The following is a 26846-nucleotide window of genomic DNA, read 5'->3' on the forward strand; positions in this document are numbered from 1 at the left end:
TTGATCATTATGTCTCTGCACCACTCCTTCCCCCTCCATACCCTGAAAAGGGAGAAGACTTCCTGAAGTTCACTAGAGACCTCCCTAAAGCCAATCTAGCTCCTGTAAAAAGTATTTAGGTACTCTGGCTATGGGTGGCAGTATGAAACCCCTAGATATATTAAACATGATATAGTAGTTGGTGATAAATCATTTAAAAAACTCGCTGACAAACATCCAGGGCCAGATGGGAACTGTCCAAGAATTGTGCAGAAAGTAGCAAAGATAGGAATATCTTTAGCAGAGATATTTAAAACTTCTTTGAAATTGAAGGACTTAAGTGACCAGAAAGGAAGTTGCTGTAACCCCTGTATAAAGGGAATTATCAAGGAAAGATACAGGAAGATAGACCTATATACTCAACTTCACTGGTAAGAACAAGCTAGATACATTGGTCAGAGTGAGTTTTTAAAGACTAATTAAGGATAATTAAATCTAGCAGCATTCTGAGAATGAAGCTACTTGGTTAGTGTACTGGCTTCCAACTCCTAGGAAAAAACCCAGTAATATATCTGTGGCAATGTGCAGTTCAGCTTTTAGCTATTTGATGTATTAAATGGTAAGTTATGTTTTTCTGTTTTACATTTTTATATTGTCATGGTATATAATAGCAAAAACTATCTGCAGGTTGAGCAATTCCATGCAATTAATGACCAGCTGGACTAACGTGCATTGGTCTCTCGCTTCCTTCAGCGACTCATTAAGTGCTGGAAAATGTCCTCACCTGTTGGCAGTTATGGCTCAAGTCAGCCATGTATTAATTAAAAAGGAGGGGCTGATCCAAAGTAAAGAGGAAGGCTATTACTTTTTTAAGGAAAGGTTTTTACTAGATCCCAGATGCAGATGTCCCCAAAACATAGATGTTCACTAGGTTGATATCTGAACCTAGATCCACATCTTACAGCTTAAGTCCATGTCTAGTTCTTGTGTAGGGTAGTGACAAATGACAGATGTTCAAGAGCGGACAAAGAATTAGCTTAACTGTGGCAGATGGATGTATCATTCCTCTGCAATATTTAATCTTCCAAAGGGAAAAGGGAGACTACAAACTAGGTTTCAAGTTAAAAAAACGATTCAAGCCAAGGTAGGGCAGACACTGTTGGGGAGTGCAGGTAGATATTCTTGGCTCAAAAACACTTATGAAACACATCAAAGGCAGTAGGAACAACTAATCTAAATACATTTTAAAAAGCTGCACTTATGGTATTCAAGGTATTTTCTATAGTTCAGACTACTAAAGGAAATACTGCAGATTCTGAGATAATTTCCAATTTTACTTAAAAATAGATATGATTGTTTTGCTATCCCCGCTATATTTAGACAGGAAAAAAAAATGGTCAGGGTTACAGCTGACAATTATACTCCACCCAGTGAGAAGGGTGTCTTCTCTTTTGCTTGTGGGATAGTCATGGGAGATGGGAAGGAAACTGCCAGTTCAAAAGAGAGGGAAGGGACATCAAATGAGCTTCTGTCTGCCTTTTGATACAAAATGTCAGGTGTTTTTGAATCATTTCAACTTTTTGTATGTTCTCTGTCTCATAGAAATTGTACACTTTTCCTCACAAACTTGTTTCCCCAACAAAAAATAACACCTCATTGGTATTTCTATTTTAAAATGAACATTATTTTTGTATTCTATTCTATTCCATTAGACATTAGACTATTCTGTTCTACTGAAAATCTTTATAGGGGTGTGGTTGCTGTGGATTAAGTCAGACTACATTTGTGTCAGATTCATGTTCTTTTGACAAGACAAGATCAGGTATTGAAAAGCTACATCAAATGCACTTCAGATTTTCTTTTTAAAGATGAGTTTTAAATGATTGAAAGCATGGAAACAATTTTGGAGGGGCGGGGTGTCTTTTTTCTATATTTGTAGATAGTGAGAAAGTGGCTTATTCTGCTTTTTTTTTTCCAGTCTTTTAAGATTGAGAAAAAATTATATATGTAGTAATGCTTACTGTGGGTCACACAACTTCTGTAAAATAGTACAGGTTTATTGGCTTGTCATGCTGCCCGTGTGACACCAGAGAAACACCTCAAACTTAAAGGCCTGGTCACAACAGTTCAATCTGTTTATCTATCAATGGTGGTTATATAGTACCAATTACTGTCGGGTATCTGTGACTAAAAAACTGTGCCAGCTTTTGTGAAATGTACCGTAGTGACTCGCCGATCCCAAATGCATTAAATTGTATTATTTTATCAAGCCATAGATAAGAGCATTGGAGTATGAAAAGGAGAAACTATAGTACCTTTTGCATCTTGTTCAGGACTTTATAATTATAAATCTTTAATACATCTCAAGATACTGGTGAAACTTTCTTGTAAGGGTTGTGAAACTGCTAAAAGTTCCAACTTTTCTGTGAATTATCAGTTCAGATAGTTTGGACATAGATAGGAAGCAAATGTATTGAATAATAATCACCTGAAATCTGTAAATAAAACAGATACCTTTGGCTTTATTTTACTATGCTACAAAATTCTAAACCAAGAACAATTCAGTCTTTTCCTCTACAGTTGCTCAGATTTATTCCCAAATGTTTCGAAAATGAAGTTTTTGTTCTGATCTCTAGAAGTAATTAAACTGTATGTAACTGATGAGGGCAGACACATGCATGGCAATAAGTGGCAGTCCGCAGTTTGTATTAAACTCTAACACAAGGGAGAGGGCACTACCTGCCACTATCCATGCTCTCCAATACCAGGCATTTAATTGGCTCCAATAGAAGGGTTACAGGGCTCTTTACCATATAATCGTAATTGGCATTAGGTAGGCTCATAATGCAGGGTAGGCTCTCCTCAGCCTACCCCCCAGTACTCCGCTCTCTTCTCAGTGCTAGTTCCTTCCCCCCCTGCAAGGGGGACAGGGGTTGCAGCAGGGTAAGGACCTTGACCCACAAAGGTTCACCTTATCACATGAGCCCAAGGTTGGGGACCATTCATTTTATTCTCTTAACTGCACTGGAAACTGGCTGCAAGTTGCAATGAATAAACAACTCTACCCCAGTACCTCAGTTAGAAATTAAGCGTGTTCCTACTCAACCTCTTTTGGCTTGAACATGCTGCAAGGAAATCAGAAAACTCCCTGGTGCCCTTCCAATTGCCTCACTGCAGAAAAATTCCATTCTGACCCCCTAAACAGGCGATTAGCTAGACCTGCAGCATCTGTCAGGCCAAGTTCCCATTCCTACTTCAGGTGGGTAGAGTGGGCTGTAACGGAGCTGAAAGAGGCTCTGTATGGCCCCTGCATTGGGCTAAATCCTGGGAGCTGGGGAGTGCTGACCAATCAGCATCCCTCTCCCGCAGCCAGTGGGTTCCAGAGACTTCTATGGGGCGGAGTTACCTACTGTCTCTTGGCGAGTGTCTCCCTCCCTTCTACTGGGACTGTCCCCCTTTCATAACTGGCCCCATCAAGTTCCCCCGCCCATTGATGTGGGTGTGGAACATCTCTGGATCTTGCTGGTGAGCACTTATTTGCATGTTGCCACAAATCAGTCACCCTGAGTAAACTTTGTTCAGTATTTTATTTTTGTATTTTCTGTGGAAATGGGCTAATATTTCTGTTAAACACGTGAAGATTTCCAGATTTTAGACAAGACATGAAGGAGATTAGGAAAATGGCTATGGCTGATGGGAAGTGGGGACCACCCCTCCCCCACCATGAGGAGCTGGTGCCAATCTTTCCCTAGTACCAGGAGCTGTCTTTACCTGCCACGTACACGTGATGTATCCCACACACCGTAATTTTGGGTAATAGAAAAGAACACATTGTGTTTCTCCGTCCATAAAGAAGGATAATAATCCAACCTCTTTGTCATGTGAGGTTTGTGAGGCACGCATGTAAAATAATGGTTGCCATACAAATATTAATTATTTAATTAAGTAAATAAAAATATAGGTAAAATGGAGGAAAGCAGATTTAGAGATGTGGTACATCTGGATTAGGTTGCTTCTAGATTCTAAGTTATTTACTGCTATGTTTTTCTGACATCACTAATAACTGAACAATGTTCATTAATGTGGTTAATGATCTGGATGATGGGATGGATTGCACCCTCAGCAAGTTCGTGGATGACACTAAGGTGGGGGGAGAGTTAGACATGCTGGAGGGTAGGGATAGGGTCCAGAGTGACCTAGACAAATTGGAGGATTGGGCCAAAAGAAATCTGATGAGGTTCAACAAGGACATGTGCAGAGTTCTGCACTTAGGAAGGAAGAATCCCATGCACCATTACAGGCTGGGGACCGACTGGCTAAGCAGCAGTTCTGCAGAAAAAGACCTGGGGATTACAGTGGATGAGAAGCTGGATATGAGTCAGCAGTGTGCCCTCGTTGCCAAGAAGGCCAACGGCATAGTGGGCTGCATTAGTAGGAGCATTGCCAGCAGATGGAGGGAAGTGATTATTCCCCTCTATTCTGCACTGGTGAGGCCACATCTGGAGTATTGCATCCAGTTTTGGCCTCCCCGCTGCAGAAAGGATGTGGACAAATTGGAGAGAGTCCAGCCGAGGGCAACCAAAATGATCAGGGGGCTGGGGCACATGACTTACAAGGAGAGGCTGAGGGAACTGGGCTTGTTTAGTCTGCAGAAGAGAAGAGTGAGAGGGGATTTGATAGAAGCCTTCAACTATCTGAAGGGGGGTTCCAAAGAGGATGGAGCTAGGCTGTTCTCAGTGGTGGCAGATGACAGAACAAGAAGCAATGGTCTCAAGTTGCAGCGGGGGAGGTCTAGGTTGGATATTAGGAAACACTATTTCACTAGGAGGGTGGTGAAGCACTGGAATGGGTTACCTAGGGAGGTGGTGGAATCTCCATCCTTAGATGTTGTTAAGGCCTGGCTTGTCAAAGCCCTGGCTGGGTTGATTTGGTTGGTGTTGGTCCTGCTTTGAGCAGGGGGTTGGACTAGATAACCTCCTGAGGTTTCTTCCAACCCTAATCTTCTATGATTCTTATGCCAAAGGGTACATTTCTTTGTACATCATATGTTTCTACTAAAAATTAAGGAGGTCTTTTAATGTTTCTGTTTTTGTTCTGGTGTTCTAGGAAAACACTGTATGGGGCTGGTGGATCTGGATCGGGCATGGGCTGCAGAAGGAGGCAACTACTCTGTCCAAGTGATGTCCATGGAGCCAGAGAGTTGCTCCCCAAAGAACAACATGGTAGTGGGTGTCCCTATTTAGGTTAAGAGATTTATATTTAATTTTAATTTAGGCATCAATCATGATCAACGCCTGATAACATCCAGGGGTTCAAACTGCTGGGAAGCACACATCAAACATCCTGAACCCATGGTCTTCAGAAGAGGAAGTAGCAGGAAAAGGGTTGGAAAGTTGGCTGCCTACAGAGCATCACAAATCCTACTTGTAATATGTTATTAAATGACTGCTGGCTTTCATAATGAGAATCCTCAGAAGTGTTCACCTGTCCAGTGAGTAATATCCACCAGTAAAGGTTGGAAAAGTTTTGGTTTCATTGCTGGAAAGGTGATTTTCTTTTCAGTACAGCCATCTCCTCTGGTTTTTCACATTTTGAAATTACAGCTCAAAACCATATTTATGTTCACAGGTTGAGTATTTATCTGACAGCAATGTAAGTCTCCAGATGGACAGTAAGAGTTGCTGAATGTTTTATACTTACATTTGAAAAATCTAGTCACATATTTATGGTGTGACTTTTTATGGGCAGTCTGTACAATAATAGATCGTACATACTGTATGCATTAGTTGACTTTTTGTTATAAAAAGTCTACACTGTTGTAACAGTATTGTTTTTGATAAAGATCCTTGAAATACTTTCTGCATCATTCTACTCATCAAAATACATATTTTAATCTCTTAATTTGTTTTTAACATTTCAAATTTCTTTGGATGTGTGGCATGAGAATTTTGTGCTGAGGAATCTGAAAGAGTGGACAGCCTCTTAGAGCAAAATCCTTCTGTTTATCCACTGAACAGACAGACAGAGGCAGACACTGTGTGAGCCTCCTGATTAGAGCTGGATATATGACAGAGTTTTTTGGTTGCTGGCAAAAAAAAAAAAAAAGGTTTTGGATTGATTTGAAAATGAAATTATTCAATATTTTTGGTTAATATAATAATAATAGTAACAATAATAATAATTTTGGGTTGAATGAAATGTTTTATTTGTCCTGAATTGAAATGTGGTGTTTCCATTTTGAGCATCTAATGTTTTTAGTAAAATTAAAGGAAATTTTTAAATAAAAAGTAATTTTGAATCAAAAGATCAAAATGTTTCATTTCAAAAATGTCAAAACAAAACATTTAGATATTTTAGATCTTTTGTAAACAAAATAATTTTGGCAAAATTGACATGAATTCACAAAATGTGTTTGTCGCTGACTATGCATTTTTCACCAAAAAAAGATACCTACCTATGCCTGATACCTCACTACTTACCTTGGCAAGGATTGCTATTCGTCTTAGATTGACAAACTCGTTGCCAGTGCTGGCTGATGTCTGTGCTGTTCCTAAAACAGAGTAATGGTTATATTTGGAAATGCTGAATTTTTATCTGTCATCTTCACTTATTTTTACTAAATTTAAAATGTGTAGACAGATGCATTATGGGTACCCTGTGAAAATATCTCCCATATATATGTTACAGCAGTGGTTCCGAAACTAGGGGCGCCACTTGTTCAGGGAAAGCCCCTGGCGGGCCGGGCCGGTTTGTTTAACTGCTGCGTCCGCAGATTCGGCCGATCACAGCTCTCAGTGGCCGCAGTTCACTGTTCTCGGCCAGTGGGGGCTGCGGGAAGTGGCGCAGGCCAAGGGACGTGCTGGCCACCCTTCCCGCAGCCCCCATTGGCCTGGAGTGGTGAACCGCGGCCAGTGGGAGCCGCAATCAGCCAAACCTGCGGACGCAGCAGGTAAACAAACCGTCCCTGTCCGCCAAGGGCTTTCCCTGAACAAGCGGTGCCCCTAGTTTGGGAACCTCTGTGTTACAGTAAAAGGAAAATGAACCTCTTGTGTAGTAGCATCTTTATATCCTAATTTAAATTAGTAGCATCATTCATTGACATTAACACAAATCAAAATAGAATATAATGAATTTACTTGACAGGTTTACTGATTTGGTGCATTTATGAATTTTGAAATTTGTTAATTTAAAATATAACTAAGGTTTTGTCAGTGTGACTGTCACCTTAACTCTCAGTGAGTGTTGCACACGAATCTACAAGATGCTTGCAGAGATGGGGGAAAGAAAAGCCATCCTCTGAATTTTTTTCTATTTTATGGTTACATCTCCAAAGGGTCTAGGTGTCCTTCTGTGTGAATGGCAGTGGAAGCCTACATGCTGCTTCATTTAGAGATGCAGGCCTACACAAGCAGATGTAACTTCATACCTGCATCTTGAATTTTTGACTACACTATGATGCTTTTACACTAACTTCTTGACAGGTCAGGGAAGGAAGTGTGATCTTATTCTTGTATCATTCTAGTAACAGCAAAGAAACTGCACATTGTGGGCTGAGAATCTAGCCCAAAATATATAACAGCATCCGATGCCTCCTGTAATTTCTCAAGCATACCCAAACAGAAGTTAGTTTTAGAGGCAGCAGTAACTTGTTCCAAATCTGAATACCATCTCAGTTAAATTCACTTCAACTGAATCCAGGAATAAAGTGTGGAGAGAGGAAATTTGTTATTTACTGCATGTTGCACAGAAGGAAGGACTCACCAGGGTAAGTCACACGGTGCAAGCTCCATTTTGTCTACTTTAGAGGCTTGCATCAGAGAGAGACATCTATCTAGGCAAGCCCTATGCTGTTGGTTTTAAGCCTGGTGATTGCTAAGAAGTGGATTTAAGGAGTAGGCTTTGCTGGTCACATTTGTCTAGTATCTTACTGTAAGAGATGGTTTTCTGTGAACCTACATTTATAATTTGATATCATACTTATAAAATCTCTGGAGTTTCTATTTGAATAACCTGTCATTTTGTCTTGGATCCACCAATAAGCAAGAAGGGGCTGGGGCTGGGAGCTAACATTGAGTTAACATCTGCAGACATCTGCCTAGGAGATGGCCATTGAATAAAAGGAAAAAAGAACAGTAATCCTAGGAAGCAGGGGAGATAATTCTGGGCAAACATCAAGGTAGTCATCTGTGTGTGGGTGTCTTTATTTCTGCCCCTTTTCTTTCTGTGTTTCTGTTATGTGGGTTAGCTGCTTTCTAAATCTCTCAATACATTTTAGCATTGCTGTATTTATGTGGAACTAATACACAAATGCATACATCCTGGGTGCGGGCAGTATGCCTCCTTACTATCTTCTTAAATTAATCTTACTGAAATGCATGATGATGACATTGATATTGTTCCATTAAACTGATCTAGTAGTTAATTATGAAAGACACATATGTTATCAAATTATTTATTAGTTATTTCTACAGTGATGCATGTAGAACATTTTGTTCGTGGGGCTACAAAAATTCTTGATTGGGATTTTTTCCAGGCACGTGAATGCTTGACTTCGAGTTAGTTGTCTGATGGACCTCTGGAACATGTTTTCAAAAGTAGTCTTATGGAATCAATAGCAGAAATAGCACTTTGGATACCAGACTTCAAAGGATTAATATGATATTGTAATATAATGGTATAACTGTGACAAACAGCAGGTCCTGCCAAGAGACGCAGCTATTCTCATTGTAAAAAAAATTAATCTTGTTTCTTATACAAATGATCTACTATAACTGTTTTTCAGTTAAGATTTTTGTTTGGGATTAGTGAACATGCTCTGCCCATGATTTCCGTTCTTCATTTATTAGAACCATATTGAACTAGAAATGTGTTGTTCCTTGAAAGGTTATTGGATACCTAAGGTGACAGTCCATCACTTTTGCAAATGTTCCTAAATCTTTTCTGTAAGCACAGATAATAGTAAAGTTGAAAGTTCCATATGTGATTTCTACAGCAACCATGTTTTTGCCCATGAACCTGTGATCATTGTGTATGATTCCATGTTTGCTGATGTGTGACTCAATCTGAGTTCTTCTAGATCAGTGGTTCTCAACCTATTTATCATTGTGGGCCCCAGGTTGAGAACCACAGCGCCCCCCTGCCCCCCCCATACCCCCTGACAGATCCCTAGCGCCTCCCGCCCAGAGACCCCTCCACAGAGTGGGGCCAGGAGCAGACCCCGACCCCGTGGGGCCAGCTGGCAGCCCTGGACCCCGGACCCCTGCCATGTCGGGCCGGACAGCAACCCCAGACCTGGGCGGTGGGAACCTGGATCCTGTAACGCGGCCCAGCAGCCTTTAGCACACAGCTGGGCCACAGCTATGTGCTAATTGGGCTGCATGTGGCCTGCAGGCCACAAGTTGAGAACCGCTGCTCTAGATTGTCCCCAGATTATTACTTTGAAAAGAATGAAGGCCACTAATAACATTTTACCTATTTACAAGGCTAGCTTTTCAACAAAAAGGAGGCACACAAAAACACATTCCACATACAGAAACTTTCACTGAAACGATCAGTGGCTTTCATGGGTTAAATTCAGTAGACTCCAGCAAGCTCCAAAATTATACCAAAACATTAAATGAAGCTTTAGGTCTCCTAAATGAATAACTGATTAAAGTTATATGCAAAAAGTGAAGCTGAGAACTTTTTTCATTTGACTTTTAATTATCTCTCTTATTGACTCCATAGTTAAGGGCGTAAAAAGCTGCCCTTCCCCCAATCCCTGGTTCTACTCAAAATGATTGAAAATGTTTGAAAATTCTCCTGGTTAATCTCAGGCTTGAGGAAACATATTTTGGGTAAATTAAAATAAATCACTCAAACCATTTTTGAGTGGAAAAGTGACAGGCTTCTGACTTTGTAATGTGTGTCAAATTGTTTATTTGCTAACTGGGAATTGAAAACAAGCATGGGCTCAAGAGTTTAACTTTGTTACATACTTTCTTATTTCCTTAGAACTAGTGGTTGAGATGAGATCATTTGGAGCAAAACTGAACAGTTTGAGGTTTTTCTGTTAACTGATTAAACAGTCAGTAATTCCAGAGATTAAATTCTTCATTGACTCTTTGGCCCTCACCCATTAGTCTGTTTCGTCTACTTGTTGCATATTGTTATAAGCCTTGATTGTGAACCTCTCTAGGTCAAGGGCTGTCTTTTTTACTAGTTTGTACAGCACCTACTTCAGTGTGGCTTGATGCTTGCTATGGGGTCCCTAGGTGATACTAATACAAGTAATGAATACCAATAATATTAATTAGTGGTCATTCCAGTACTAACCTATTAAGTAACTAACTTAATAAAAATAAGTTTCTAGCCGTTGTCCAATATCCTTCAGAAATGTAAGCCAGGCACCAGAGTTGAAAGTTTGCCAAAACTCAGTCTTGTTTATCAATCACAGGCCCTGAGCCATTAACCTCCAATACTCCTCATGCATTCCTGCTTCAAATAGATTTCATCTTCTATCCTTCCCCTGTCCAGTGCACTCCCCATATGGCTTTGATAGCTTCCCTGCTAAAGTCACAGGGATAAACTGTCAGTGTCATTGCTCCCTCTGGTTTTAAGAGTTAGAACAGTACTATTCAGTATATACAATGGGTGAAATCCTGGCTGCATTGAAGTCAATGGCAAAACTCTCATTGGCTTTAATGGGACCATAATGTCACCCTTTGACTTTAAACAAACGAGATGTTAAATTAACAAAGGATTACAAAGAACACAGAATTTCCAATAAGGAGCTAAAAGCATGTGTGAATTGTTGCAAAGTGTCTTGACTAAGCGGCATCACCCAGAAACCCTCTCCCCTTAAACAAACAGGTTGCCAAGACTAACAGTAAAACAGGAGAGGAAAATGGCCCTGGAATGCAGCGGAACTGGAAAAAACGGTATGAACCCAGAACAAGCTCTCAGCACTGTCACAGATGGCTGAATCTGGTAAAAAGTATGAGATACCAGAATGGAGCAGACACCCAAGCAACACGGGCCATTGCTCACACAAGCACCAAGGCTAATGTGTAACACAGTGACAACCTGGAGAACACAGCCAGCAACTGTGTACAGAGTGTGGCCAAAGCAAATAAGACACAGGCACACAGTGGAAAGTCAATAATGTATTAACAATTCCTAGCTATTTCACAGATCGATCATAAAATAATCTAGGGGCATACATATATTACATTGTATTGCAACTCTGTTTAACCAGATCTTCCATAGAAATCTCATAAAATGACCATCATATCTACCAATTCAAGAACACAGATGCAGATTGTACAGAGCCCAACTTCAGCTCACTTTTTCTGTGGTGATGTCTGGGATTGTAAGATACTACAAAACAAGACAGTGTCATTGTTGATGCACTATGTATGCACACTTCCTCTGCCAGCTCTAGTTCATCATGATTATCTGGCAACAAATCATGATTATCTGATCTGAGAGCACAGAAATAATTTAATGCTGTCCCTGTTGCTGCTTGTTATGCCTACTGTTGTGTTTATCACACCTTCTTTTCAGTGCATTTGCCCTTTCAGAGCATGGTTAGCTCCTCATTATCACCTTGGTTGGTGTGCCAAGGTTACCAGTTTTGGTGCCAATTATCCTCTTCTGGTACTAAAAATGCCTTCTTTGTCCAACTTGAGTTACACAGTGTAATTGGACAATCGAGCCCTATCAGGTTTTTTGTTTGGGCACTAAAACAATTTAGATTTTCAGGCAGCGATACATGTAGCTATGAAACTGAGATTAAATTGATGAAAAACTAAAGTCTCATAGACATAAAAGCCTTAGGATACAGTGCATAGAAAAGAAAAGGCATTTCCACTTGCTGTAATTTGTCTAATTTCAGAAAAGCTCTTTGACAGTCTGTCTGTTTACTGTAATGCATCAACATATTTAGTTCATGTTAAAATTCCCACCAAACTACATAGGTTGTAATTTCATCTGCTAAGTGGTGGTGTGCTTTTTGAATAGTGGTTGTGGGGGGGGCGGTTTCTTCTCACAGTACATGTTTTCTAAGCCAAATTTCATGCCATGAATATTTTTTTAATTGTTAACAGTTTTTCTAAGTATTAAAAGCCTGATTTCGTTTAGGATAACACATCCGTATACTTGTAGGGCACTGTATTTTATTTTAGCAAGTCATTTTGTTACTTAGCAATCATAATTTGTAACACTTTTAAAAGTATTTGGTTGTTGCTATTTGTGTATATTATTTTCAGACTATAATTCGGATTTGACCAGGAGGCTTGTAGAAGACACATTTTAAAAAGAGAAGAGAATGTTATTCTCATCAGTTTCTCTTAGCCTACCATGAACTGATACCAACCTTACACTGGAAGTCACAATCCATAATGATGATATACTCCAAATTCCAAGTTATATCAGTAAAGCTGTTATACTTATAAGAAGCACACGGGATCTTTGTAGGGAAGAAGGCAGCACACTGCATTTATGCTTTTCAATCTCTCTCTCACACACACAGTCCTGCCCAGTTGATGTTTATAGTTACCAGTCCAGAGTCTGGATCAATCTAGTGGCCAACCAGATTGGTCGCAGAGGGGAGCAGGGCTTTGTTGGTCGCAATCCGATGCTCCTGGAGTGTGGCAAGACGAACCCAAAGTCCCATGGCAAAGCACCCTGTTCTTATAGTCCTTTTTCTCTGTTGAAGTCTATACAGGGTTGTCAATTTGCCCTTCATCAATCATGGATACGCGTTGATGGTTCTTTGGGGTCAACAAATCTCGATAAGTGTCTTCGCTCCTCCTTTCTTGATCATCTGGTTAACAATGGCCTTCGCACCTTATCTTTTCCTGATGCATGCATTCCTTATTCACACAAGCAGTCTCTTACAGAGACCAAACAGTCTTTTACAGAGACTTTGAGAATACAAACAGTAGTATTTTATATCGAGCAAAAAGGCATTGCAAATTAAACCTTGCTAAGTTTTACAATCAATAACCAAGACAATTTACATTGAGACCCAGGCCTTCAATGTTCCTCTAATCTACTTAACATAGACACAATACAGAATCCTGTCTCTTACTAACTAAACCTTAAAACAAAGAACAAAAGAGGGCCCAATTTGTAATGGATATGGGAAAACAGAATCTCATAGTCCCAGAGGGTCATTCCTTTCTGCTATTCACATGGGGTGGCTAGCAGGATGAAATCAAATTATACATTAATTCTTATAGTGCAATTCTAAAATCTTGCCCCTACAAAGCTGAAATGGAAACATCTCATAATATACATCCTTAGGCTAATAAAAATTAACACAGAAACAGTACATTACAGTACGTGAAAGACTTAAGAAACAACTAAGACAAAACATGCAAAAGAAAGGTGTAAAATATATGTTGCAGAAAATTGCAAAAGCATTACATGTCACCCTTGGAGAGTTCTTGAGAGAAGTGATGGGACAGTAAATCCATCCCCAATGGCAGTACTGTGACCCACTGTGTGGAAAACCCAATCCAGGCTTACGTTCCCCTCAAGGAGCATACTCAGTCCCTTGGAGGAAGGAATTAAAGAATGTGTCACACAATAGTGACTCTTCTGTACTCTGAAAGAGAGGCATTGATGGACTCTAAAGGTTCCCCAGGCTTTGGGTGAACATGTTATGGTTAAGATATGAGGTCTTAATGTGAAATGTGTTTAAGCAAGGAGGAAATGGATGGATTTTCATGGTTAAGTTATAAATGTGGAAGAGTCTGGTATTAAAATGCCATATTTATGGATAATGAAGAAAGCCAGAAAGCAACTGCTTTTCCATTGAAGAGAATCTTTCAAATGTACTGCATGGCCTTTATGCTGCCAGACAGCTGAGATCACATGGGGTGAGGTGCTTCTTGTATATGGATTGGAGGTGGGAGGGAGGGAAGTTGTTTGAGAGGAATGCTCTCTAGCAAAGCTCAGCTTTACTGATTTTCATTGTGTATTTAAAAACATAGCCTTCTGCTATTTGCTGGACTATGGATCAGTAGTGGGTTATTTATGTCTGTTGGAGTTGGAACAGTGAGAAGGGCTGCTTATGCAATTTTATAACTAGATTTATTTAAGATCTGGTTGTATTCAGTCTGTCATGCATGCAGATGCAATGGCACATTAAAGATTATTAAATAATATAATGTATACGCATTTTAAGAGCTTACATCCAATGGATCTTCTTACAGTTTTACAAAGAAAATATCCCAGAAAGATGATCTGTGGTAACATGACCAACATAGTGGATACCGTGGCATCATGTGGAGTGAAGTCATGAGCCTGAGGTCCTAAAAAGAAGAAAAAGGTAAAGAATAAAATAATTGTATATAGTAAATATATGTTTTTTTAATAAAATGTAGAATTAGTCTGTGCACTCACTGCCACAAGATATCATTGCGGCTGAATTCTTGGCAGGATTTTTAATAAGGAATAGTCTTCAAGGATATAGAACATCCACTGTTACAATAGATAGGCGAACAGAATTATGAGGGATATAAGTCTTCATGCTCATACTGGAAGTGGTTGGCTATTTCACAACTGTCTATTACAAAGATTAAGGGACACGTCTTTGAAGCAGGGCACTAGTGCTGGCTGCTGTTGGAGATAAACTACTGGACTAGATGGACCATGGTCTGATCCATTGTGGCAATTCCTGTGTTCTGTTCTTTGTAATGCCCCTAATTGAAGCCTACAGTAACGGATCCCTTTTTTTTTTTAAACTGTGCTGCTCCCTGTTAATGTACTGTAATTTTTGAACGGCTAACATTTTCTTCATGTACCTCAGCATAAATCGTAGATTCTATTTATGGATGGATATTAGCTTTCATACTCCAATTGTTAGAGTTCATGAACTATAATATATGTTAGTACGGTAGGATGGAAGCTATGAGAGTGTAGCAGACTGGCAATAATTCTGGAATTTTTAAATTTTTTTTGAAAAGGTTCATTCAACAAAAACTGCTCTAAAAGAACATTATGGGTGTTCAGCTAGTGGCCAGTAGTTACAATAGCTGCATGCAACTGTGCACATTATTTTTGCATGCTCCTAGAGAATATGTACGAATGCCTATAATATGTGTACACGTTATGATGTCCAACTACCTGTGTATATATGCAAATACCCATTTTAGGTCTGTGCATGTTGTGTTGTGAATTTTACTACTCTGCAGCAAAAGAGTATCCCTCCAACGGGGCACGTTTGGCAATTTTTTAAAAGTACATGTATAAATAAAGAGAGTTGTCAATTACTCCAATATCAAATAAAATAACCCAGCAAATAATAATTAACCTCTCTACAAAATCCCAACCAGACTCTCATCCCTGCATTGCCCAGTCTTATTCAATACCCATGTCCTTATGGGCAAGGCAAAAAAGATGTTCCTTGCCGCAGGCTAACGAATTCAAGTTGTTGTAGACTAAGGGTAGAAACAAGTTCCATAGGCTCAGCAACCTAATGGATAATTGCTTCTCTGTTTTACCACTAGATTTCAAATTTAGACTCCTCTACTGACCTCCATGCTACAACTGTATGTCAGAAAGAGAGGCAGTCTGTTAGATAAGTGGGTCTCAGGCCATATAGGACTTCGTACATCAAAACCAACATCTTGAAATCAACCCAGAAACCAATAGACTGATTGTGGAGCACAGATTTAATATATTCACAAAAAGAAATGGCTTCAAATTCTGAATTGTGTTCACGCAGCCACAGGGGACTGCACGGAATTCTGTATCTTGTGTAAGCACTGAACAAATCCAGTTCAGAGGCTGGATATGGTCACACACATGCCATAATTGCTTGAACATATTACACATTCTTCTGTGATCTCATGTATAATCTTATGAGAAACTGTGGGTTGGCCGTTAAAGCAAGAGACTAAGTGTTGACGAGAGCTGGGCATGAAACAGTTTTCCCATCCCATAAATATTTTTGAGTATTTGATTTTTTCCCCCCATTTTTGCTTCTGGATGAAACTGAGACTTTTTGAAATTTTTTGATGAAACTTAAGTGTTTGCAATATGCTTGTGATCCTCTACTAAAAGCGCTATGTAAATGCTGCTGTAAGTATTATTGTTGTTATTATTATTCACAGTTAACCTATAGTGATCTCACTGAAAATAGTAGATATTGATTCTGATCTCCGTGAAGTCATTGGTAGACTTCATTGAGTGTTGGGTTAGGCTCTAAAACCACAAGATTATGCCCCGCTCATGTAACAGTGTCCCAGGATCTCAATCATATCCCTAAACATTTACCATGGCTTATAGAATGGCCATATTTTAGTGTCTTTTCCAATGGTCTGTATCTCTTGACAATGCAGCACTCTTGCCTTTGGGGCCTGCAGTGCAAACAGTGGTCTGAGTCCCAACATAACTCTTCAATATACAGTCACTTTGGTGCAGTGGAGTCTACAGGCTACCGTTAGAGCAACAGTGACATCAGATGAGCAGACTTTATAATAGAATAGTCTTCAGCAGTGATTCTCAAAGCTGGTCCACCACTTGTGCAGGGAAAGCCCCTGGCGGGCCGGGCTGGTTTGTTTACCTGCCGCATCCACAGGTGTGGCCAATCGTGGCTCCCACTGGCCGCAGTTTGCTGCTCCAGGCCAATGGGGGCTGCGGGAAGCGGCGCAGGCCAAGGGATGTGCTGGCTGCCCTTCCCGCAGCCCCCATTCGCCTGGAGCAGCAAACCGCGGCCAGGGGAAGCCACAATCGGCCGAACCTGTGGATGCGGCAGGTAAACAAACCGGCCCAGCCCGCCAGGAGCTTTCCCTGCACAAGTGGTGGACCGGCTTTGAGAACCACCGGTCTACAGCTCTGTTGTTGCCCAGTAAGGGACTACAGAGTATTCAGTATCTATATCTGAATATAAAGAGTTAAACAACATGTTTTTAAAAAGGCACATTTTCCCTGAATATAGCCCTCTGGTTGCATTAATGACATTGAATTTTGTCATTAAGTAATCTGAACAGAAGCTTCTCTTTACCTTGGCGGGGAGCTTTAGCCAAATACTCACGTTGCAAGTAGATTTACAGCCCTTACGTATAGGGATAATAGGATTTCAGGATAAATTACCTGGGCTATTGAATGCAAATCAAGACTTCCTATTTTTGCATGTGGGTATTCAGCTAATTCTTTGACTGTTACATGCAGAGGTTGGTTTAAATGTTCAGGCACAGAACACCACCACTATGATTTTCATGAAATATGGACCTACTTATCTGTTATATTAAAAAAAAAAAAAAAAAAAAAAAGGGCAAAGGAAGAGCCAGTGCAATGCAGAAAAGACCAGTACCAAAGCTAAGAATATAAGAACGGCCATACTAGGTCAGACCAATGGTCCATCTAGCCTAGTATGCGGTCGTCCGACAGTGGCCAATGTCAGGTGCTTCAGAGAGAATGAACAGAACAGGGCAATTATTGAATGATTCATTCCTTGTCATCCAGTCCTAGTTGCTGGCAGTCAGAGGTTTAGAGATACCCATAAAATGGAGTTGCGTCCCTGACCATCTTGGCTTATAGCCATTGATGAACCTCTCCTCCATGAACTTATCTAATTCTTTTTTTTAACCCATTTATACTTTTGTCCTTCACAACATCCCCTGGCAAAGAGTTGACTGTGTGTTGTGTGAAGTACTTTCTTAGTTTTAAACCTGCTGCCTATTAATTTCATTGGGTGACCCAGAGCAAATAATACTTCCCTATTCATGTTCCTCACCCCATTCATGATTTTATAGACTTCTATCATATCCCGCCCTTAGTTGTCTCCTTTCTAAGCTGAACAGTCCCAGTCTTTCTCTCTCTCTCTCTCTTTCTCTCTCCCCATATGGAAGCTGTTCCCTACCCCTAATCATTTTTTGCTCTTCTCTGTACTTTTTCCCATTTTAATACATCTTCTTTGAGATAAGGTGACGAGAACTGCCCAGAGTGTGAATGTACCATGGATATATATAGTGGCATTAGATATTTTCTGTCTTTCTATCTATCCCTTTCTACTGGTTCCCAACATTCTGTTAGCTTTTTTTGCCTGCTGCTGCCCATTGAGTGGATGTTTTCAGAGAACTATCCAAGATCTCTCTCTTGAGTGGTAACAGCTAATTTTAGACCCCATCATTTTATATGTATAATTGGGATTATGTTTTCCAATGTGCATTACTTTGCATTTATCTATATTGAATTTCATCTGCCATTTTGTTGCCCAGTCACCCAATTTTGTGACCAATGACCAGTTTTTGTGAGCTATTTAATCACTTCATTTAAAGCTATTTTAAAATCTATTTAGTTGTCCTCATTAACACCTAATTTTTGAGTGGCCAACCCCTCCAAAATTCATAGCTTTTGCTAAGTAATGTAACTTTTCTGTAAACATTGTCTGCTTTTCATGTGAGTGCAGGTAATTCCTTTCGTTGTAGAAAAGTGGAAAATGGTCCTTTGTTTTAGTGATCTTCCAGATTGTAAAATTATTCTCTGTGCCCTCAGGCTCGACCCATCCAAAAAAGGTGGCCTTTACTCTCCCTAAGGATGACTGACAAGCAAGATTAGGTAGCTGTTGTAACAAATGGATAAAACCAATAAAATCAAAGCTGAACTTGACCCCGTGACGCTGAATGAAAGTAAATAGCAATAAGAGGCAAATAGGATAAATTAGTGGCCTGAACCCTGAGGCCCCTTGCCCCCCACCTCCCCTGCCCCTGCTTTGTGCTGCTGTTATAGTGCAAAAGGGAGGGGAAAGCAGCTGGATCCCCTCAGTGGGTGCTGCAAAATGTCTGAAAACCCACCTGCTTCCTGAAGCTTTTCAGCAATTCAATAGAACACTGTGCATATGTCTGCTCTGCAGTTAGACACTTGTGGCTGACCCATATCAGTGAACTCGGGCTTGCAGGGCTCAGGCTAAGGGGCTGTTTAATTGCGATGTAGAGGTTCAGGCTTGGGCTGCAGCCTGGTAACCTCCCACCTCGCAGGGACCTAGAGCCCCGGGCTGCAGCCCAAGCCTGAACCTCTACACCGCAATTAAACAGCACTTTAGCCTAAGTCCTGCAAGTCTGAGTCAGCTGGCACGGGCTAGCCAAGGGATTGCTCATGTGCATACAGTTAGGTACATGATAAATGTTCGCAGTATTGGGACCCAAGATCATTAAAAAAAAAATTGGGGGGGGTCAGGGCAAAAATCCAATTATTAGCCTGGTTTCCCTCTTTTACAATACAAGGTGCACCTCTGATGCTATATAAATAGGTTTTCGCTGATCTTTGGCTTTATTCCTAATTTTCTTATTTAAAAATCTATTTGTGTTCTCCCTATAATTTCACTACCATTAGCCTTCTTAGAAGCAGAAACTGGGAATTTCACAAGTCTGTCATTCTAGCCTCCTGAGGAGCAGACAACATCCTCTAGCTAAACTCTTAAGAGAACATAAGAATGGCCATACTGGGTCAGACCAAAGATCCACCTAGCCCAGTATCCTGTCTTCCAACAGTGGCCAATGCCAGGTGCCCCAGAGGGAATGAACAGAACAGGTAATCATCAAGTGATCCATCCCCTCTCACAGCCCTGTCGTTCATTCCCAGCTTCTGGCAAACAGAAGCTAGGGACACCATCCCTGCCCATCCTGGCTAATAGCCATTGATGGACCTATCCTCCATAAATTTATCTAGTTCTTTTTTGAACCCTGTTATAGTCTTGGCCTTCACAACATCCTGTGGTAAAGAGTTCCACAGATTAATTGTGCATTGTGTGAAGAAATACTGCCTTTTGTTTATTTTAAATCTGATGCCAATTAATTTCATTTGGTGCCCCCTAGTTCTTGAAATAACACTTCCTTCTTTACTTTCTCCAGATCAAAATGACACCTCATTGTTTGGACTGTTTCCCAGTGTCTTCAGGAACTGACATCTTTGTAAAGTTAAAGGTCCTTTTTTCCAATTTGCTGATTCTTCCCTATTCAGATTTCTGCAATATATTTTGAGAGCTGTCTGGACATTGGTTCTCAAACTGTTTCATATTGCAGAACACTTTCTAAGGTTGAGGGAGATCTTTTCATGGGCACTTTTCCCTTTCCATCTTCTAATCCTAATACCTTGCTATAGCTAACCTGCATGGTTACATTCAAAAGTATTAGTATTAAGGAGAAAAAGGAGAAAATAAACTCAATTAAATATGACAAGTGGCAGCGGCATGGCTATTTCTCCCTATTATGTGTCAGTGCTCTCTAGCTCCTCTCCCTGTCTGTAGTATTTTATATATTAGTTTATATTAGTTAATTCCAAACCTCCTCATGCTAGCTGATATCCCTACTGCTCTATCCATGACACTTTACAATCTGAACTTTTCTTTTATTTGCACCTCTCCAATTTTGGTGCCATCCGCAAACTACCTTTTTTGGTTTTTTAAATATTCCATGGACTTGTTCCATCTTTTCTCACAGCCCTTCCCTTTCTGCTCTTCTCACTCCCCACCTTACCACCAGCATCAACACCTTGTTGTCTACTCCCAGATATCTCCTTATCCCTCCCCAGAATTCCACATTCTTGGTGAAAGACATCCTCTGTTGCTCTACCTCAAAGCCCTTAATACGTGCTTAACTTTAAGCATGTTACTACTGAATCAGTCCCCAACTTTTCCATCTCCTCTCAAATCTCATCTTAAAGCATATCTTTCACCCTAGCGTATGCCTCTTACTTTTCTCTCTTTCTGTTATCTAATTATCTGTGATATTTACAATAATTCTATAAATTTTTTGAAGGCACAGTTTTAATAAAAAAACAGAATATAAAATAAAATTGTATCAAACTATATTGTTTTAATAGAATAAGAGAGAATTGGCAGCGAGTGGTAGCTTCATATCCAAAGCTGCAGATAACCCTACAGCTGCGTCATTTCCATTTGTGCTGAGCACTTAAACCCACCTTAAATCTATGCCAGCCTACTGTCTCTCTCAATATATTCTAGAGACATGAATTTTATGAACATTTTAAAGTTCCTTAAATCGTTGCTAATGAAAACAGCAAACAAAATCTTGAGGTGCACAGTAATTTATGTAAGACTCAAAAAAAGGTTGTGGTATTACTGACATGCTTTTCGACTTTAATCCAAAAGCAAACTGATCAAATAGCTTTATATGAAATAGATTGGAATATACTTGTCTAAAATATGCTTGCTTTACGCCCTAAAATCATACATTCAGCTCCTTGGTTGGTCTAAATTTGACTTCAACTGAGCTATTCTAATTTATAACATCTGGCCCATTACATTTACCCCAGGATCCTGCCAGACTGTCACAATTAAAGGAATTAGAATCAAAGTACTATCAGACAACTCAGCTAAAATACCTACTGGATTGCCTATCTCAAACATCTTTTTTTTCCCCTGGTTAGGCATTTTATTGCACCCATCATGGTCATATATAGGTGCCATACATACTTTTTTAAAAAAAAACACGATAAATTCTAGCTGAAAGAACTCTATGGCATGAATGCAAATGGAACTTATCAAAACTATATACAGGTAATTGAAATCAGTGTCCTTTAAAGAACTTCCAGAAATTAAAACAGATCTAAACAAAGGAATGGGTCATTAATCCCATAAATATCTGGAAACTCACAAACAGGAAAATGAACACCAACATTGCTCTTTCTTGCCTGCTAAGCATCTTTGACATCCCAGAGTTTAACCTGGGTTTTCCACACAATACCAAAGCTATATAGAAACAGGCAATTTAATATAATAAATTTAATATAGCATTCCAAAAAATGGAATGCTAGCCTAAACTCACTTGACTCGGTAGCTCCAGAGGAAACTATCAAGAACAGGGGCCTGATTTTTTACTTTTGTGGCACTGACTTTACACTCGTGTATCTCCACTGCGGCCAATGGAGTTACATCACTTTAAAGTGAATGAAACAGAGTAGAAAATAGGGCTCCAAAGTTTTACAAATATCTTCAGGTGCAGCATTATCTCTTTGCCAGAACTCATAGCAGCCCATGAAACACACCAAAAGAATCAGATTAAAGACTGGAACTAAGTCCTAGGTCACACAAAAATATGACATTCTGTAGGTGTCTCTCTAGGTGTTTTAACCAAGTTTGTTGCTAGAAAGATACTAATGCCATTTCCATCACCAATTTAAACAAGGCATAAACATATTAGAAAATAATTTAAAAAGACCATACTATAGCTAATGCTATCATATAGCATGGTTCTGTAAATCATTTTACATTTGTCTATGCCTGCAATTAGCCAAGTATTTCTTGCTGCAAGGAATTTATATCTATTTAACGGATGATAAGGTTGGATTCATTGGGTGCTTTTGTCCAGGAATAAATATTATGTCTCTCTGGCTGTTTTGGTCAGTTTTGCTTTCTAAGATTCTTGAGAAGCTCAAGGAGTTCTGACTTGTGAGCTGGACTTATGCCCCAATGGCTTATTAAATTCAATCAGTGCGGGAGGGCTGATGTTAGGTCTGTTGTTGGCTAAGATAACATTTGGGCAGCCTGCCAGCTCCCTTCAAATGAGTTGCCATTAGAACCATGCTCAAGAACATGTCTTCATGTTGGAGATCTCACCAGTTATTATCCCCTTGTTTTAGTTAAGGTTACTGAGAAGGGGTTGTGGTGCTGCAAGTTTGGCTTCATCTGAGGTTTCTTGATCCCTAACAGTCTGCCAGGTAGCTTGGGTATGACAAAGAGACCTGCTATTGCTGTTGGGCTTCTTATAAAAAAAAATCTTCTAGTGATGGGTAGTCGATAGTGATCGGGAATCCAGGATGTTTTTTTGTCTTTTTTTTAAGGCTCTGTAAGTAGCTTTTCATTATAGTTGAACATAAAGTTTTGGGGGTTTTCTTTACTCACCTATGGACCCTTACTGGATTATGAATTACCAGGCAAGAGAGTGCAGTGTTGATGTTCAGGGATTTGGTATGTATGTATGGTATGTTCTCACTTTACTGATAAATCACTGCAGGAGGGGGGGCAGTGTTGGATAATTGGTCATCAGCCTTGATGGCTCCCTTGTACCAGGGTTCCAGTCTGTCAGCTCTTCTGTACAACACATATATGAGACCACCGGGGGGTGATAGTGAGATGATTTGGGCTACAGTGCCATCATTCCATAGATGATGCATAACTTGGCATTTTTTTAATTTAATTTTTTTAAAATTAAAATTAAAAAAAGATCTCGTATAGATGCACTGTGTAAAATGAGGCATTGAGATCCATATGAGGAATTTCAATATCCGATAGCCTGAAGGCTTATAAGAGCCATACAAGACTCATTACATTATGGGAACAACAGGACTCCACGATTATATAGAAAGCCCTGTTACAGAAGCATGACTAAACCCTGCTCCTTAAGATACTTCACTCTGCACTGATTTCATTGAACCCAGATCTTGTGGTGTCTCTGCTTTCCCAATGCTTGGCTGAAATAGGGACTTGGATGAGAGCAAGCTGGCTGAAACTCAGTCTGGAGAACACAGAGATGTTGGTGATGGGTTGTGGGAAGCACTGTGTTCAATGGTGTCTATCCTCATTATTCAGACGGTTGCCTGTCCTTTGTTAAAAAGGTTCACAATGCAGAGGGTTCTCTGATCCCTTTTTCTCAAATAGCATCAGTGGATAATCATGTTTTTCTAGACGTCAGTGATTGGCACCAGGAAGAGCTCAGATAGATCTAATGGATCCTGATGTAAAGGACTTGCAAATCCCTTTTTGGGATTATCATTTTGGTCCCACATACAAAATACCTTTGGGACAAAGTTAATAAGAAGCCAGTTAGAAATATTTGTAAGAGAGACACACAATAAGGTAGCTGTGGAATGACACAGTGTGTCTTTCTGTAGGCCCCATTTCTTAATTGAAAGCTATAATTTATTTAAATAGGGAGAGAAAACTCTCAGTATTGTAATGGAATCCAGGAGACTGCTGCAGAATTACCTCTAATGACAGAGTAGTCTTTAAAGAAACTTTAATTAAATATAAAAGTTAGAGTCTATTGCAAGTAGTTTTGGATGAAATAATTGTGGCACTGTCAACTTTTTGTACATTTATTTCTTATACCTGAGAAAATATATAAGGAGAGATGGTAACTTTAATTTGGTGCTATCATGTCTGATAGTCATGTGGGTGGGGTAATAGTTATATATATTAATTTTATATATAGTAACTATTAGTTTAGTTCTGAAGCAAAACTGTAGAACTGAAACTAAAAGGCCACATGGAAATAGCGGGACAGTTATACAGACAACTTGTACTTTGATTGTTTGCCTCTGCTCAACTTCACAGGGATTCATGTATGTCACAAGTATTATAATAGGAACAATTCAGAAAATATTCACATCATTGCCTAGAAATGAAAATGAAATACATTTTACACATATGCCTGAGTGTGATTCAGTGTTTGGGGTACTCTGGCATCTGTGGTCATTTCGTGTCAACTGGATAGGGTTCAAGTGCATATGGGGAGGAAGGATGGAGTTGGAAGGCATGAGATGTAGGTTGTGTTCCCAGCTCTGTGGCAAACTTCTTATGTGATCTTGGGAGCAAGGCACTTAATCTCGCTGTGCCTCAGTTTCTCTTTATATAAACTAGGGGGAGAATAAGAGTAGTACCTTAATTACTTGGGTATTAGGCTTAATTCATTAATGTTTGTAAAGCACTTTAAGGAAGCTGGATAGAAGTTACTGGAAGCGGCTGATTCAGCACATCCCACCACCAGGATTTCTCTGAATCCCAAGGCAAAATTCCTCCTGGAGCAGTGTCTATGGCTGGTGCTGTGCGCTGTAATTTGCAGCTCCCAATGGAGGTAAATTTGACCCCCATTTTCTTCTGTCACAGATAATTAATATAATTATGTATCTGTCCAACCATTTGAATTTTTACAGCTTTTCCTTGTTAATACTACAATAAACACACCCAGCCTATTTACAGGAAATCTTCCATAAATTACTTCTCCCCTGTGAATGGCTAGGTCCATACAGGGATCTCTTAGAAAACAGTATTTGTGACCTCATATTAAATTGTATTTAAGAAATAATTTTATCCATGTATTTTTACTGCACCCATCATAGTAATATCGAGATAAATGAGAGTTTTGCCATTAACTTCAATGGGAACAAGTCCCATATGCACAAATGAAAAATGGTACAAATTCCATCTGAGAAGACCCATGTTGTCCATTGTTTACAGAGGTCTCAAAATTGACCCAACTTCTAATAACTACATGCATTACTCATAACATCAGTTGTTTAACACTGCACTGTATTATTAGTGTCAACTACTGTACTTAACTGTATACAGAATACGTACTTATGTAATCTGTATAACTATACTGTGCCAAACGTCAGTCTGTGTACTTACAAGTTTGTGCTTTCTATCAACATGTGTCTGAGTCATTAAAAAGAAATTGTTCATTAATATATTTTTGCTCAGTATTCGGAAAGACTGAAATGTACCATAACCAGCGCTTGGCACTGTGGAATGTGTTTGATAATTAATATTTTTAAATTACAGTTTGCACTTTTAAAACTATTACTAGTGACCTCAGTTGTACACACCTTTGCCATCTCTCTGGCCTGGATAAAAGCAATGCATTATCCTGGGATGCAAAGCCCTTAGAAAATTCCAGCTGGTACAGCAATACTGGCTACTGGGAGCACATAAAACCTGTCCTCTGCACTGGCTTCCCTTAGACTATTGAGTTAAAATTCAAGATCATTCCTTATCTTCAAGGCGCTCAGTGTCTTCAGCCCAGGATAGCAACAGTATCAACTAAAATTCTGGGCTGAGGCTTGTCGTTGAAAACTGTGCCCCTCTGGCACAATGGAACTTCCCACCACCAGGGCAGAAACCTGAGCAACCCTCTGGAAATCAGTGTAACTTCTCCCACGAGTAAAATAAACACGGCTTGGGCTGTGGGGCAATGTATTGATCCTGCAAGGTGCTGAGGGCTCAGTACCTGCTTCGCACCTTGCAACATCAAGCCCCCTTACAATTTTTAAAATTCTTTCATCCTGCCTAAATTGCACGGGCTGAGATTCTGCGAGGCGCTTCCAGGAGGTGAAGCACAGACGGGCAAAGCCCATGGGAAGTGGGGGGAGGGGCGGCAGTGGCTTTAAGCCCATCCGGTTCTGGGCTGGCCCGGGGGGCCAGTGCAGCCCCTGGCGGGAAGTTAAACGGAAACCTCCAGCCGCAGGTGTCTGGGTAGCGCGGTTTGGTAGGAAGGTATTTGTACAAAGCCCCTACGCCGTGGCAGCGTCGCTTTATTCGCTGCCAGGTGCGCAGTGCGAGGCAGGGGCTGGTCCCGACGGAGCACCGAGAGCCGTGCAGGGCTATCCCCCCGGAGGCTGCCGGAGGGGAGCGCGCCGCCTTCTGGTTGCCCGAGCGCAGGGGCTCGCTGGAGCTCGGCGTGTTTGCTCGACGCCGCTCCCCGGCGTCCTTCGCTTCCCCGGCGCCCCTGCTGGCTGCGGGCGGCGCTGCCTCGCCCCCGCTGCACCCCCCGCGCGCTGGGAGGGAGCGCGAGGGGCTCGCGGCTGCCGCGGCCGGGCGGCTCCCACAGCAGCCAGGATTAGCCGCCGCCGGAGGCCCCCGCAGTTCAGCTTTCAGCGCGGCGGGGCGGGGGGCGGCGCTGCGAGTGCCTGGGAGCGGAGCGGCGAGCAGCTGCGCTGCCCTGTATCCCTCCTCACGCCGCCGCCGCCGGGGCCCCTAGACTTTTTTTTTTTTTGCTCCCTCCAAACATGGATTTGTTCTTCCTGAGGTTACTCGCGGTGGCCTGGCTTCACCTGGAGGCTGCGGCGGAGTTTGACGGAAGGTAAGGCGCGCCTTCGGGGGGAGAGAGCCCCTCGCCAGCACTGCCCTGGCCGGGGGC

General features: G+C 40.7%; 2 protein-coding genes across 7 annotated transcripts in view; both read left to right on the forward strand.

Moving 5' to 3' along the window:
• Nucleotides 1-6063, forward strand: part of GSTCD (glutathione S-transferase C-terminal domain containing) — a 119409-nt gene extending 113346 nt beyond the window's left edge. For all 5 annotated transcript variants that reach the window (XM_074950705.1, XM_074950703.1, XM_074950706.1 and 2 more), the window contains one exon: nucleotides 5086-6063. In XM_074950705.1, the coding sequence (XP_074806806.1) occupies nucleotides 5086-5222 (137 nt within the window). In that variant the 3' untranslated portion in view covers nucleotides 5223-6063. The remainder of the gene's footprint in view (nucleotides 1-5085) is intronic.
• Nucleotides 6064-26522: 20459 nt separating this feature from the next.
• Nucleotides 26523-26846, forward strand: part of NPNT (nephronectin) — a 94107-nt gene continuing 93783 nt past the window's right edge. For both annotated transcript variants that reach the window (XM_074950711.1, XM_074950712.1), the window contains exon 1: nucleotides 26523-26789. In XM_074950711.1, the coding sequence (XP_074806812.1) occupies nucleotides 26716-26789 (74 nt within the window). In that variant the 5' untranslated portion in view covers nucleotides 26523-26715. The remainder of the gene's footprint in view (nucleotides 26790-26846) is intronic.

This window comes from Natator depressus, chromosome 4, assembly GCF_965152275.1.
Source record: "Natator depressus isolate rNatDep1 chromosome 4, rNatDep2.hap1, whole genome shotgun sequence".
Taxonomy (NCBI): domain Eukaryota; kingdom Metazoa; phylum Chordata; order Testudines; family Cheloniidae; genus Natator; species Natator depressus.